Raw genomic sequence first — 14,263 nt, 5'->3', positions numbered from 1 at the left:
GGGACCTTTGCCTAGGAGGATCAGGGGACAAACAGCACCTCCTCCACTGCGCAACACTTCACTATCACAGGGTTAACATTGCTAACCCCAACACAACTGGCAATGGTACAGGAAAAAAGCAAGGGAGCCAAGTGAAAGAGCAAGTGGTAAAATTAAAGGGCTAGTAGGAGAGAAAAAACACTAAAAATTGGAATAGTGTGTTATCTTACTGGGTGTCCATGTATCACAGGAAAAATTATATTTTTATAATAAAATAGTTTATTAGTACTACCTACCCAGCAATTACATAGCTGAAGAAACTACAGCTATATAATTACTGGGCAAGTTACACTAATAAAACCACTTGAACACCTATGTAGCTTACAATAATGAGCGCTCGGCCACCACTGTTTGCTACAAGGTGCTTGGACGCCAATGGACGCTCGGGCGCTAATGGAAACTTGGTGCCACTGGATGCTTCAGGTAACTATAAGATAAATGCAAGACATAATCTTAGGTCAAACATATGAATAGACAGGTTCAGCCAGAATAATTCGGTGCCCGATAAGCTAATAGTTTAACAGCAAGCATACTATTTCATCAGTCTAACTGCATAAAAGCTGTTTTGATTCAAGTTCAGCAGGCACACTAAAGCAACATTACTTTGCTCCCTTAACCATTCTTAAGTACAGCCCTCTATAGGGATGTTCTCTCTGTAGTGGGCTCTTGTATGTTTACAATGAAAGTTGCTTCCTGTAATCAATAATTATTCTATTCTTGCTTTTACTAGGATCTCAATAGATCGTCTTCCGAAAGCCCGTCATGATTAATTCTCTCCCACTACATTATACCCTTTCACTTATAACAATTCTGTAAAGGAAAGATTGATAAGTTTTAAATTTATTGTAATTTTGTTGCAATACAAACTATTAAGCGAAACAGGTGAAAAAACTTGCAGTGGTCCCCCCCCCCGGGAATAGTTAGAATCTGCGAATAGTTGGAACCCTATAAAAACGCTGCAAACAACCTATTTTAAAACTGAAGAAAAACCCACTAAACCTTTTTATACTTGGTTTTTTAATAGTTTTATCACAAAAGTACATTTTATGATAAAATTGTAAAAAAAAAAAAAAAAAAAAAAAAAAAGAAGAGAAAAAAAAAAAAAAAAAAAAAAAAAAAAAAAAAAAAAAAAAAAAAAAAAAAAAGGAATTTCTGGATATTTTTCATAGAAAAGTACCCCGAATAGGCAAATTTTTTGCAAATAATGGGGGGAAATGTTCCCGAGAGAAATCTGCAAATGCGTGAGTCCATGAATCCGGAGAACACAAATACGGGGGTCTACTTTATATCAGAACTTTATATAAGAACGACAATAATTACTAATTCTGCAAAATACTTTGTGGAATTAAAATTCAGCACCAAGATCTTTCTGGTAATGAATGCAATGTTTACATTACTATGCTACTCTATCAGGAAGTTAGCTAATGCAATGTTTACATCATTACTCTTATCAACTCAGCAACATTTTACTTTGTTGCTTTACTCATTATAAAAGACCGCTACTGAAACGTATTATCGAACAATATCTAGTCGGTAACAAGCATAAACATCAGCCCGACAAACCAATGTTTACATATTATAGTCTGACACTTCTCAAAGAGTAGTTGACCAATTAATTGCAATTTTGCTGTAAATGCAAACTAATGATGTACTACTTCAGTAATACACCCACAAAACAAGGAAAAATCTCATCCTGAAGCTTTCGGCTGAAGCTATTCCAATTTCGGCTTGTATACCGAAATCCGGTAAATAACCAGTGAAAAAGAACAACTGTTGCCGACACAAGATGTTTACACTAGGCGTCACAGAAATGCAATGAGGTAATCAGCTGTGTTGTTCCTAACCTTCTAACTAGGGGGCGAGACTGGTGTCACCTACACACTTATCAGTGCCACTAAAGCAAATTTTAATCTATACTGCTGTGAATAACAGAAACTATAGCTATGTAATTAATGGGTAAGTTGCATAATTAAAAAAGATTATATTAGTCTTCATTCTTCAGTTGATGACTATACTCTGCCAGCCTCAATGGGTGCCGGTCCCAAGCCCGGATAAATAGGGAGGGTTGGTGTCAGGAAGGGCATCCGACTGTAAAAACCCACGCCAAAACCAATGGAATGAGTCGTGATATTGATGAGTATAGGGCTAGGGCGTACTCCGTAAACGACGCACAGACACATCGCCCTAACTCTGTGACAAGGCGAGGGCTACTGCATCATGAGCGGGTGCAGCTAAAGAAGCGAGCTCTAAATGTGATCAGAATAGGCCAGCTCAATATTGGGTCTATGACAGGAAGAGGAAGAGAGGTTGGCAGAGTTAATGAGGATAAAGAGAGTGGATATTTGTGTGTGCAGGAAACTCGATGGAAGGGTAATAAAGCTAAAGAACTGGGGGATGGCTACAAGTTAATCTTATAGTGGTAAAGCGAAATGAGCAGGGTAGGAATGGCGTGGAGTAGTGTTGTCGGGGGAATGAAGAATGCAGTGACGGAAGTGTAGAAAGAATGACCGCATTATGAGAGTGAAGATATGTTATGGAGGGGAAACAATGAACATCATTAGCGCTTATTGCTCCACAAGTGGGCTGCACAGAGGAAGAAAAGAGCCGTTTTTGGAACGAAATGAGTGAGGTAAGCAAGAACTGGAAGAGCAGGAGAGGACTGTAGTGGGGCAGACTTTAATGGACATGTCGGAAATAAAAAGGATGTAATTGAACGTGTGCATGGAGGACATGGGATTGGGGAGAGAAACCCAGAAGAGAGAGTAATAGTAGACTTTGCCGTGTCCTTTGATATGGCAATAGTGAACACATTCTTCAAAAACGAAGAGGCAGCAACTTGATAACATACAGGAGTGGCGGTAGATGCACACAAATGATTACCTCCTTTACAATAGATCAAGGCTGGTGGAAGTTAGGAATTGTAAAGTTATCCAGGTGACCACGTGGCCCCCCAACATAGGCTCCTTTGTATGGATTTAAAGATGAAAAGAGAAAAGAAAACGAAAACGAATGGGGTAAAGAAAATCAAGTGGTATAAATTGGTTAGGGAGGGATAATGATAAGAAGAGAGAGTTCCAGAGAAGAGTGCTGGGTAGAGGTTGATCTGGGAATTGAAGATGTGGGAGAATGGTGGTAAGGCATCAATGCATCAGTGATTAGAAGACATGGAAAGGAGATACTAGGGGAAAACATCTGGAATAGTATGGGAGGAAAAGGAGAGCTGGTGGTGGGAAGAAGAGGTGGGGGAAGTGGTGAAAGGTAAAAGGGAGGCAAAGAAGAGATTTGAAGAGTCACAGCTGCAGGAGGACAGAGAAAGATTAAGAGAAAGAAACAAAGAAGTAAAAAGGGTGGTAGCTCAAGCTAAGGCAAGGACATATGAAGAGGTTTATAATGAACTGGAAACCAAGGAAGGGTTGAGTAAGATGCTCAAACTGTCAAAAGTAAGAAATAAAAGAACAAAGGACATCACCCATATTAAGCAAATGAAAGATAGGAATGGTACTGTCGTAAAAAAGGAAGAAGACATCCTGAAAAGATGGAAAGAGTATTTCGAACAACTGCTAATGAAGAAAATGAAAGACTTGTAAGAGAGGTGGACAAGTAAACATGGGAATGGTAATGGGGATATCTAGGGATGAAGTGATACGAGCCTTAAAAAGAATGAGAAATGGGAAGGCAACAGGACCTGACTTAATCCCAGTCGAAGTTTGGAAAGCCTTAGGAGAGGAAGGGGTAGACATCTTGTATGATCTGATTGGTAAAAATATTCGAACAGGAAAAGATACCAGAAGAAATGGCGGGAAAGCATATTGATACCTATATTTAAAGGTAAAGGTGATGTCCAGGAATGCAGTAATTATAGAGGTATAAAAACTAATGTCACACGTGAAGATTTTGGAAAGAATCATAGATAGCAGGCTGAGAGAGGAAGTTAGAATAGGGAAGGAACAGTTAGGATTTATGAAGGGAAGCAGGACAACGGATGGAATATTTTGCATAAGGCAGCTAATGGAGAAATTCAGAGAAAAACAACGAGACCTGCATCTGGTATTCATAGACCTTGAAAAGGCCTATGACAGAGTGCCAAGGCAAGAATATGAGATGTTTTGAGGGAGTAAGAATGGTGCCGGAACAGTATGTCAGAATTATTCAGGAGTGTACAGGAATGTGTATACTAGAGTGAGGAGTAGTGTTGGTGAGACGGATGGATTTGAGATAGGAGTTGGATTACACCAGGGGCAGCACTTAGCCCATTCATCTTCAACATCGTGATGGATGTAATGACCAGGGATGTTAGAGAAGCAGTGCCATGGTGCATATTATACGCGGATGACATTGTGTTGTTGTTTCAGAGGGGAAGGAGGAGTTGGAGGGGAGGTTGGAGAGGTGAGAGCAGCACTTGAGGAGAGAGGAATGAGAATAAGCAGATCAAAAAACGAATATATGTGTTCTAGTATACTGAGGACGGTGGAAGTAGCATAAGATGGGGGGGTGGGGAAGAAATAAAGAAAGTACAGAAGTTCAAGTACTTAGGGTCCGTATTGGAGGATAGTGGAAGCATGGACCAAGAGGTGAGACACCGAATTCAGGCAGGATGGAATAATTGGAGGTCTGCATCAGGGGTACTCTGTGACAAGAAGGTCCCTCTGAAATTGAAAGGAAAGTTCCATAGGACGGTGGTCAGACCCAGCAATGTTATATGGAACAGAAAACGGGCAGTATGAGGAAAACAGAGGAGAAGAAGATGGATGTAGCAGAAATGAGAATGTTGAGATGGATGTCGGGAGTAACAAGGGAAGATAGGATTAGAAATGAGTATATAAGAGGATCAACAAAGGTAGCTGAAATATCGAAGAAAATACAGGAAGGAAGGCTTCGATGGTATGGACACTGTTACGAAGGAGGAACGTCATGTTGGAAGACATACGATGGAAAGGAAGTGCAGGGTAGAAGGAAGAAGGGAAGACCAAGAAAGAGATGGCGTGATTGTGTAAGGGAAGATATGGAATTGAAAGGTATAAATGAGAACGAGGCACAAGACAGAAATCGATGGAGACGACTCATTCGTAATGGCGACCCCATATAAAAATGGGTTTAAGCTAGGAAGAAGATGACTATACTCTGCCAACACTGCAATGTTCCAGGCAGCATAGCAGGATTCAAATAAGAGGTTTGTACATTCTAAGGGCAAACATACCTTTCCTAGGGGGATGTCTTTGGTACCTGCAGAAATCAAGATTTTAGCGAGATATCCTTCCTCTGGTGTTTCCATACCCATGGTAGCCTTGTCAGTTTCAATTTCAGCCAAAAGGTCACCCTCATTCAAAACATCACCTGCAAAGGAGCCATTAAGTGCTTTTCAGTTTCAGGATTTAAAAACTTGATGATAATACAAGAAAATAACTTTTGTATTTTAATTATCTGAATATGAATGAAATAAATGGAATAACATGTAAGAGTATAAAAGTAAATAAATACTAAAAGTAAACTGGTTAAATTAACCACCACTAGCACTAAATCCTTTTGTAAATACGAACAAGCTATTACAAATTGTGTCCAGACTCAAGGCTGTGAGATACTTTTGAGACCAATGAAAGGCTGGAGACTCGCCTGTCAAGAATATGTAATGATATTAACCTCTGGCATACTACTGCACTGAATAAATCTGACCTGTCTGGAAAAGACATTTTTTAAATTATAAAAACAATAAAATAGTTTTCAAGTAAGTACAGATGAAAAATGATATTGTTATGATACAATAAAGTTTCATACATACTTACCTGGCAGATATATACATAGCTAAGACTCCGTCGTCCCCGACAGAAATTCAAATTTCACGCCACTCGCTAAAGGTAGGTCAGGTGATCTACCGGCCTGCCCTGGGCGGCAGGACTAGGAACCATTCCCGTTTTCTATCATATTTTCTCTCTTCCACCTGTCTCCTGCGGGGAGGCTGGGTGGGCCATTAATCGTATATATCTGCCAGGTAAGTATGTATGAAACTTTATTGTATCATAACAATATCATTTTCATACAATCAACTTACCTGTCAGATATATACATAGCTGATTGGCACCCTTTGGTGGAGGGTAAGACAGCTACTTATGGAATAGACAGGTAAACAACTTATGTTGTAGGTATAAATAAACCTTGGTTCCTACCTGATAGGTGGTAGACTTCGTGGGTGTTGCCCAGTAGTCTGCATCACCTCAAGAAACTTTAGCGAGATATATGATCTATGGCCAAGAGTTCTTGTGGGTCTGCCGATGGGGTCTTATCCGCTTACTCGGCAGAGCCTGAAAGGACTTTGTCAATGGGTGCTAATCCACTTATATGACAATACACCTTATGAAGGAGCACACAACCAATCCCGACCACCTGATCCTAACCACCGTGTTAGTATTAAAAATTGTTCCAAGTTATCCCCAAACTCTTCACAACAACCATAACTCAAAAACACATTACGCACACACACATAATTTCCAAAAAAAAAATGATACTAATCTAAAAAGATATCACAAGAGTTCCTTACTGAACAATAGTGACTGGCCGCCAGTGCGACATCTGCACTTTGTCAGCAGAAAGTCTAGAACATATCTAATAGACTGTAGTATAAATTAAAAGATTGGTGTTAGCTCCTGTACCCAGTATCGTATCCGCTGACACGAAAGGACCTATAGAAAAACAATTCTCATAGGTCACAAGAACATCTCTCAAGTAGTGAGATGCAAATACTGAGTTGCATCTCCAAAATGTCGCTTCCAAGATGTTCTTTAGCGACATATTTTTATGAAACGAGAGAGATGTCGCTACTGCTCTTACTTCATGAGCTTTCACTTTTAGAAGTTGAAAAGCGTCGTCAGGACAGATCTTATGCGCATCTGTAATGACACTCTACAAAGAACGCTAGAGCATTCTTGGACATCAGTCTGTGGGGTCTTTTACCGCACACCAAGACCTGTGTCGAGCCCCCCATCTGTTGTTTTCTCTGAAGATAGAATTTCAGAGTTCTTACAGGACAGAGAGATCTTTCTGCTTCTCTCCCGACGAGACTCGATAAACCTTTAACCTCGAAGGTTCTAGGCCAGGGATTCGAGGGATTCTCGTTTTTAGCCAAAAATGTTATTGTTATAATACAATTAAGTTTGTTCATACTTACCTGGCAGATATATATATAGCTGTATTCTCCGAAGTCCGACAGAATTTCAAAATTCGCGGCACACGCAGCGGGCCAGGTGGTAGTACCCATTCCCACGCCGCTGGAGGCGGATATCAGGAACTATTCCCATTTTCTATTCATATTTTATCAGTGCCACTGTCTCCTGAGGGAGGTGGGTGGGCACTTTAATTATATATATCTGCCAGGTAAGTATGAACAAACTTAATTGTATTATAACAATAACATTTTGTTCATGAAACTTACCTGACAGATATATATAGCTGAATCCCACCTTCGGATGGTGGGAAGAGACAGAATAGGATTTGGGAAACTAAATTAAGTCGATGATATACATCTTGGTTCCTCACCTGTTAGCATAGCCGACTTCGTGATTACTGTCACAAAGTCTGCTCCTGCGTTACTAGAGTTGCCAGCGACGGTAGAGACCTGTAATGCTGGTGCGCTCTAGATGATCTGTCAAGGGGGCGTGACCACAATGTGACTAGACCATATGACCATACTTCTGAGGGCAACGAAGCTAAAAACCACCACCTGACCTAACCTATCAAAGTTAGTTCCATAACTTCTAGGCTAAAGAAAAGGAACGCGCCTCAAGCGACCAACCCTTCAAGTTTAAAAGCACACCTATCCCTTTTCTATAGGATAGGATTCGTGTTGCTTGCTGCCCCCAATAATATATCTACGGATATGTATGGTCCTAGCGACTTACAGATCTCAAATGTCGTCTTCATCATCGCGGAGTGTGAAGTGAACACGGAGTTGCTTCGCTAAAGCGTGGCACTCAGGATGTTACCGAGTGTCATGCCCTGTTGAAATGCTTCCGAGGCCGCGCCCTCACCTCTTGAGCATTCATATTAAGAAAAAATCTCAAATCTTTATGCAAACATAATGAATGAGACTTCTTAAAAGAATCCCTTGACTATAATGCCAGGGTGTTCTTGGACATGAACCAGTCTGGTCTTTTACGGAAACACCGCAGATTGTCCGTTGACCTCGACTTTTCTATAGTTTTATCAGATAAAAACTTGAGAGACCCGACAGGGCACAGGACTCTCTAATGCCCTTGCCCAATAATTTGTGCCATACCCTTGGTCTCCAAGCCTTCGGGTCAAGGGTTAGACAGGTTTTCGTTCTTATCAAGAACGGAAGGCTTAGAGGACAGACCGCATTATGTCCTTTAAAGCTAACACCTCTGATGATGGCTAAAAGCTCACTAACCCTCTTTGCCGTGGCTAGAGCGGTTAGAATGTTAGCCTTTCTGGTCACGTGTATTAAGTTCGCAGAAAGGATAGGTTCGAAATGCTTTTGGCATCAGAAACTCAGACTACGTCTAAGTTCCATGCCGGAACCTGCGATCCAGAGAATTTCAAGATCTCCCCAGACCTCAAAGATCGTGAAGCTTTGTTGTTTGACAGAACCGAATCTCTGAGCCTAGAGGCCGTCAACAACATATTTGCATATTCTACAATAGATAGGACTTCTATCTCATCTCATACTTCATACGGAAAGATAGAACCATAAAGAAATTCACAGAGGTCGAGGTGGAGGAACAGTCATTTCCCTCACTATCTCCAGAAACGGCCCCGCTCCGATTGAACACTGAAAATAGGCAGCACTGCTTTGCCTTGGCCAAGAGACTGCCATTAATCTTGAAGATCTTATCGCTTCTCGATAGTCTGAACGCCTTCAGACTCAGAGAGGAGAGATATTAGATACTTCACTAAGTGACGATGTTAGATTACACCGATTCTCTCGGTTCCGAAGGGTCTTTGGACAATTCTCTGAATTACCTGACCTCTGTGAATCCAACCTCTTAGAGGCCAACATGTGGCGACTAAAGCTAATCCTCTAGGATCATGAATAAGGGAACAACTTAAGAGGAAGCTCCTTCGTCTTCAATATTACGAAAAAATTTAACGAAAGGACGCCCTCAGTCTCTCCTCACTTTCGACATACTTCTAAGTGAGGATTACTCAGACGTCAGTAGTTGTTGCCTTCGATCGAGAAGACCCGCACGGACGTGCACTAGTTTAACGAACCTCTTGAGGATCGTTACGCTCCGTGCCCAAGCCCATAACCAATTCTCTCTTCTTGAGCTATGAGAGAGCTGAGAAATTATCCGAGATGATTTGGGCCACTCGATCCAAACTCACCCTTCGAGGAACTGGAGAGCCGACCAATTTGGCTTCCAATTCTTTCAGACAATGTGCCAGAACATCTGTTCCTCTGTTCGGATGTCTGGCACCCTCTCGCTATCACCCGAGGTGATCCTCAAGCCGTTGAGAGAAAATTAGAAATTATTACAAGATCTTTGATGTTATTCCAATTTCTTCGTGAGGAAAAATTGTAGAGGTCTGAATTGCTGTTTATTCAGGGAAAACAAGCTTCTCCAGCGAGGAAATGGTCCCCAGCAAACTCATCCATTCCCTCACTCAGCCTGCTTCCTTCCCTAAATAAGGCTGCGCTTTGCATAAGCAGGAGAGCATTATTATATGCTATGCCGCGGTAGATTCGTACAGAATTCTGTTACCGTGAGGTAAACCCGCACCGAACAAGTATAAGAGATATCTTGTTGAAATTTTCTAAGTAAACGGAAGGCATGTTCATTCATGATTACTAGAAATTTCCTCAACCCGAGGCTAAAATCATGATTTGTAGGGCAAGCCAGAGAACACGCAACCAACCGCGCATGACACCGAGCTAGCCGGTACTGCGTAGATCACATCATCAGTAACAGCAGCCTTGTTCATCGTCTCGCACTATCTGCCCTGAGTTGCCAGCTACTCCTTTTACAAGGGATAGGTATGAAATTATCGAGCAAAAGGAAACTACTCAAGCAGCATATTTAAAACGAAACAAAATTCCGCTAAATACAGAATCTGAGTGGTGTTGTCGTAACAATACCTGAATAGTTTTCTTACTCGAAAACTCTTGGAAGGTTGAAGGGAGTGTAAATAAATACATTAAAGAACAACAGTTCTTTCGCTTCTATCCGCAGAGGTAAATACGATATGCCGTATATGACTTGACCCATGCGTTAGCAAAATGACGCAAAGATAAACTACGTTAAGTATTGTAGTAATTTGAACATCGAAATTCTCTACTACATCTTTTCCTCGACGAGGAAGAGAGAAAGAAAGGAAAACGACTGTCCACGTTCTAATGAATGAGACTTTTTAAAAGAACTCCTTGACTCTTTGCCAAGACTCTTTGCCAAGAAAAGGGAGTAATATTCGAATAGAGATCATCAAGAGAGAACCGAGGATCGAAAAGGACCGTTCAATGTTCTTATGATATTGGACATAAGACTTCCTGGATCTAGTCTACAAGTCTTTTTCTTACTCCCTCGGATGAGCCTCTGAAAATGAATGAGACTCTTCGAATTTTGTTAATGAGTTTATCCGCTTAAACGATAAAAACGTTAAAATCTATGTCAATGAGAACTACCCCATTTATGAGGGGTCCCCCACTTAAATGACAAAACGTTTAGTATCTTGACAATGGGGAAAACGCTCCCTTACTTGACAAAACTATTAGCACTTTTTGCTAATAGGGGAAAAAAAACCCTTTAACATGACCGAAAGTCACCCAGGTAATCCGAGTATATAACCTTCCCGATTCTCAGAGAAATCGATGAAGAGGAAAGAGGGATCGAAGAAGAAAAAAATTCGGGTATGTCTCTCCGCTAACTTCCGAATCCTTTTAAAAATTTCTGTAAAGGAATGTCCTGTGGAGAGTCCTGAAAAACCTCCTCTTGACGAGCGTTTATAAGCGTCAAGCGTCCTAAGAAACGTCCTGAACAGCAAATAAAACGCCTTCTACAAGTCTTTTCTCTCGCAAAGCGTCCTGCCGAGCTTCCACCGAAGCGTCCTGGCGAATGTGCACAAAAGCGTCCTCCTGGAAAGCGTCCTCAAAAAACATCTTGCGTAGCTAAGAGCGTGTCTGAGCAGAGAACACCAAGTCTTCTGAACGACGTTTCAAAGAGGAACTCGTTGAGCGCCCTGATGCATGCAAGGCCCGCCAAGAGGCGTCCTGGCAAGCGACCTTGCCAACATCTCAATGTTATGACGAACCGCGTTTTGCGTATGACGTTGAATATTTTCAAGGGACGTCCTCATGCGAGTCTCCATGGAGAGCCGCACGCTGCTCCTGAAGTGTGTGAACACTAAAGGAAGACGTATGGCTTTTTTCGTCTTCAAGACGGGCCTTAAAGACCTTCATACCTTCTTACAAAGACAGTGGCCGCCTGTGCGACAACTTGCGTCTTAGTAATGCAAAAGAACATCTCCAGAAACGCACTCAGCAAAGGAACGCCGAGCGTCCGAAAGACACCCTCGCAAGGTGCTTGCCGAGCGTCCTGGAGAATGTCTCTACTTATAGGACGTCGAGCACCTTCCAAAAAGCTACCTCACGTCCAAATTGCCCTTCTTATGCCGAACCAGAGACATAAGTTGTTTGACTGTGCAAAGCAGCTTGCCGGACGTCAAACTTATCAGCTTGCTTTTTCGAAGTAAAGCGAACGTTACATAACGTAAACGGAGCGCCATGAGGAGAGGAGACGAATACTGAGTTGCTCCTCCAAAAGGTGGAATCTAGAATGTCCTTGATTACCAAATTCTTTTGGAATGCTAGCGAGGTTGAAACAGCTCTAACTTCATGAGCGTTCACTCGCAGGAGGCTCAAATCACTCTTCTGGCAAGATGAATGAGCCTCCTTAATAATGTATACATGATGTATAAATGAGCGTTCACTCGCAGGAGGCTCAAATCACTCTTCTGGCAAGATGAATGAGCCTCCTTAATATGTCCCTTAGGAAAAGAGCCAGTGCATTCTTCGAAAAGGGTAAATGTGGTCTCTTTACTCTTCATCCTCTCGTGACGAGAGAGAGGACGTGAAGCGTCCTCTTCTCTAAAGCTTCTTTAGGGGGCGCGAGTCCTTCCGAGAGCCCCAACCCCTGTGTGGGGAGGACGCCTCGGAGGACGAGAAACAATCCTTCAAGATTCGTGCACGTGCTCGATCTTCGGCAGCCTGGGAAGCGACAACAGGACCTGCCGAAAGGAAGCCAGATCAGCATGAAAAACCCGTAACCCTCCTTCGGCTTTTGACATGCCCTCTCCCTGGTTTTCTGGGAGTCCGACAGAGGTCTAGGCCTAGAGGCGTTATGGGGCCGATCTGACGTTCCCTCCTAACGAGAGAGAGGACGTGAAGCGTCTCTTCTCTAAAGCTTTCTTAGAGGGGCGCGAGTCCTTCCGAGAGCTCCAACCCTTGCGCGGGGAGGACGCCTCGGAGGACGAGAAGCAATCCTTCAAGATTCGTGCACGTGCACGATCTTTAGCAGCCTGGAAGCGTCAACAGGTTCTGCCGAAGGGACGCCAGATCGGTGGGGAGCCCCGTAACCCTCTTGCGGCTTTCGACATGCCCTCTCCCTGAGTCCTGGGAGTCCGACAGAGGTCCAGGCCTAGAGGCATTATGGGGCCGATCTGACGCCCCCTCCACAACACAAGGGGCACTACACTTCACAACACTGATTGGAGAGCGAGCACTTTAGTCTAAGATTACTTGATGTAATCCTCTAAGAGCAGACACTTCTTCTAGGCCCGTAAGCCATACCACAGGGTTAGGCAAAATAAAATCTACAGGAGGTTAGAAGGTTCATTATTTCTAACTTCTGTTTACTGTGGAGGAAAACTCCTGATTCTAACACGCTCTAAAATGCGTACATGAATCCTACTTCTTCCGTAATCAGTCACACATTACACTAATTACATTGAACTTATGCAAAGAAAACATGTAAACGCCATATATACTAAGCGAGTGTCTACCGAAAGTTCCGGTAGCTTCACCTTACCCCAAGCAGACAACAAAGTCTGAAACTAGGCTAACTAGCTTCAGACATCAAATGCAATGAAAAATTTACGATAGCGTATGCCTAGCCACAAATCCAAGTCAATAATCGAAAGAATAATTAGGATACTTAAGCGGCTAATGAAGTTTCAAAATCCTAGGCGGAGGTCTGTAAACAGTTGTTTACCGACCGGCGACAGAAAAAATATGAATAGAAAATGGGAATAGTTCCTGATATCCGCCTCCCAGCGGCGGGAATGGGTACTACCACCTGGCCGCCCACTGCGTGTGCCGCGAATTTTGAAATTCTGTCGGACTTCGGAGAATACAGCTATATATATATCTGTCAGGTAAGTTTCATGAACAAAATAAAGCTTTAAACGGGCAGATGGCCGAGTCCCCTTTAAATCCTACTTTATCCTCTAGAGCATGCAGTTCACTAACTCTTTTTGCTGTGGCTAAAGCTAATAGGAACAAACATTTTCTAGTCAGGTCTCGAAAAGATGTCAGATGAGGTGGTTCGAACTTATCAGAGGAAAGGAATTGTAAAACTACATCAAGGTTCCAGCTAGGAGGAGCTGGCCCCCACGACTTCGTAGTCTCAAAGGATCTTATGAGATCATGGAGATCCTTATTCCCTGTTAGATCTAGTCCTCTATTCCTGAAGACTGCCGAAAGCATACTTCTGTAACCCTTTATTGTGGGTACCGATAGATGCGAATCTTCCCTCAAGAATAATAAGAAATCAGCGATTTCTGTCACAGAGGTAGTGGAGGAGGACAACTTCTTAGACTTACACCACCTTCTAAAAACTTCCCACTTAGACTGATATACTCGTCTAGTGGAAGCTCTGTGGGCTCTCGCAATCGCGTTTGCAACTTTGCGAGAAAACCCTCTCGCTCTGACAAGTCTTTCGATAGTCGAAAGGCAGTCAGAGCGAGAGTGGGGAGGTTTTGATGATACCTCTGGAAGTGTGGTTGTTTGAGAAGATCCGTCCTTCTTGGGAGGGATCTGGGAAAATCTACTGTCCACTCCACCACCTCTGTGAACCAGTCTTGTGCTGGCCAAAAGGGTGCTATCAGGGTCATCCGTGTTCCTTCTGAAGCTACAAATTTCTTCAGAACTAGTCCCAGGATCTTGAACGGAGGAAAAGCGTAGACGTCTACGTGAGACCAGTCTAGTAGGAAGGCGTCTACCATT

General features: G+C 42.6%; 1 protein-coding gene across 2 annotated transcripts in view; it reads right to left on the bottom strand.

Annotated features, from left to right (window-relative positions):
- LOC135211251 (dihydrolipoyllysine-residue acetyltransferase component of pyruvate dehydrogenase complex-like) overlaps positions 1-14,263 on the bottom strand; it is a 99,993-nt gene that overhangs the window by 40,826 nt on the left and 44,904 nt on the right. For both annotated transcript variants that reach the window (XM_064244543.1, XM_064244544.1), the window contains exon 3: positions 5,237-5,373. In XM_064244543.1, coding sequence (XP_064100613.1) covers positions 5,237-5,373 — 137 coding nt within the window. The remainder of the gene's footprint in view (positions 1-5,236; positions 5,374-14,263) is intronic.

Source organism: Macrobrachium nipponense, chromosome 4, assembly GCF_015104395.2.
Source record: "Macrobrachium nipponense isolate FS-2020 chromosome 4, ASM1510439v2, whole genome shotgun sequence".
Classification (NCBI taxonomy): domain Eukaryota; kingdom Metazoa; phylum Arthropoda; class Malacostraca; order Decapoda; family Palaemonidae; genus Macrobrachium; species Macrobrachium nipponense.
This window is presented reverse-complemented; position numbering and strand designations above follow the sequence as displayed.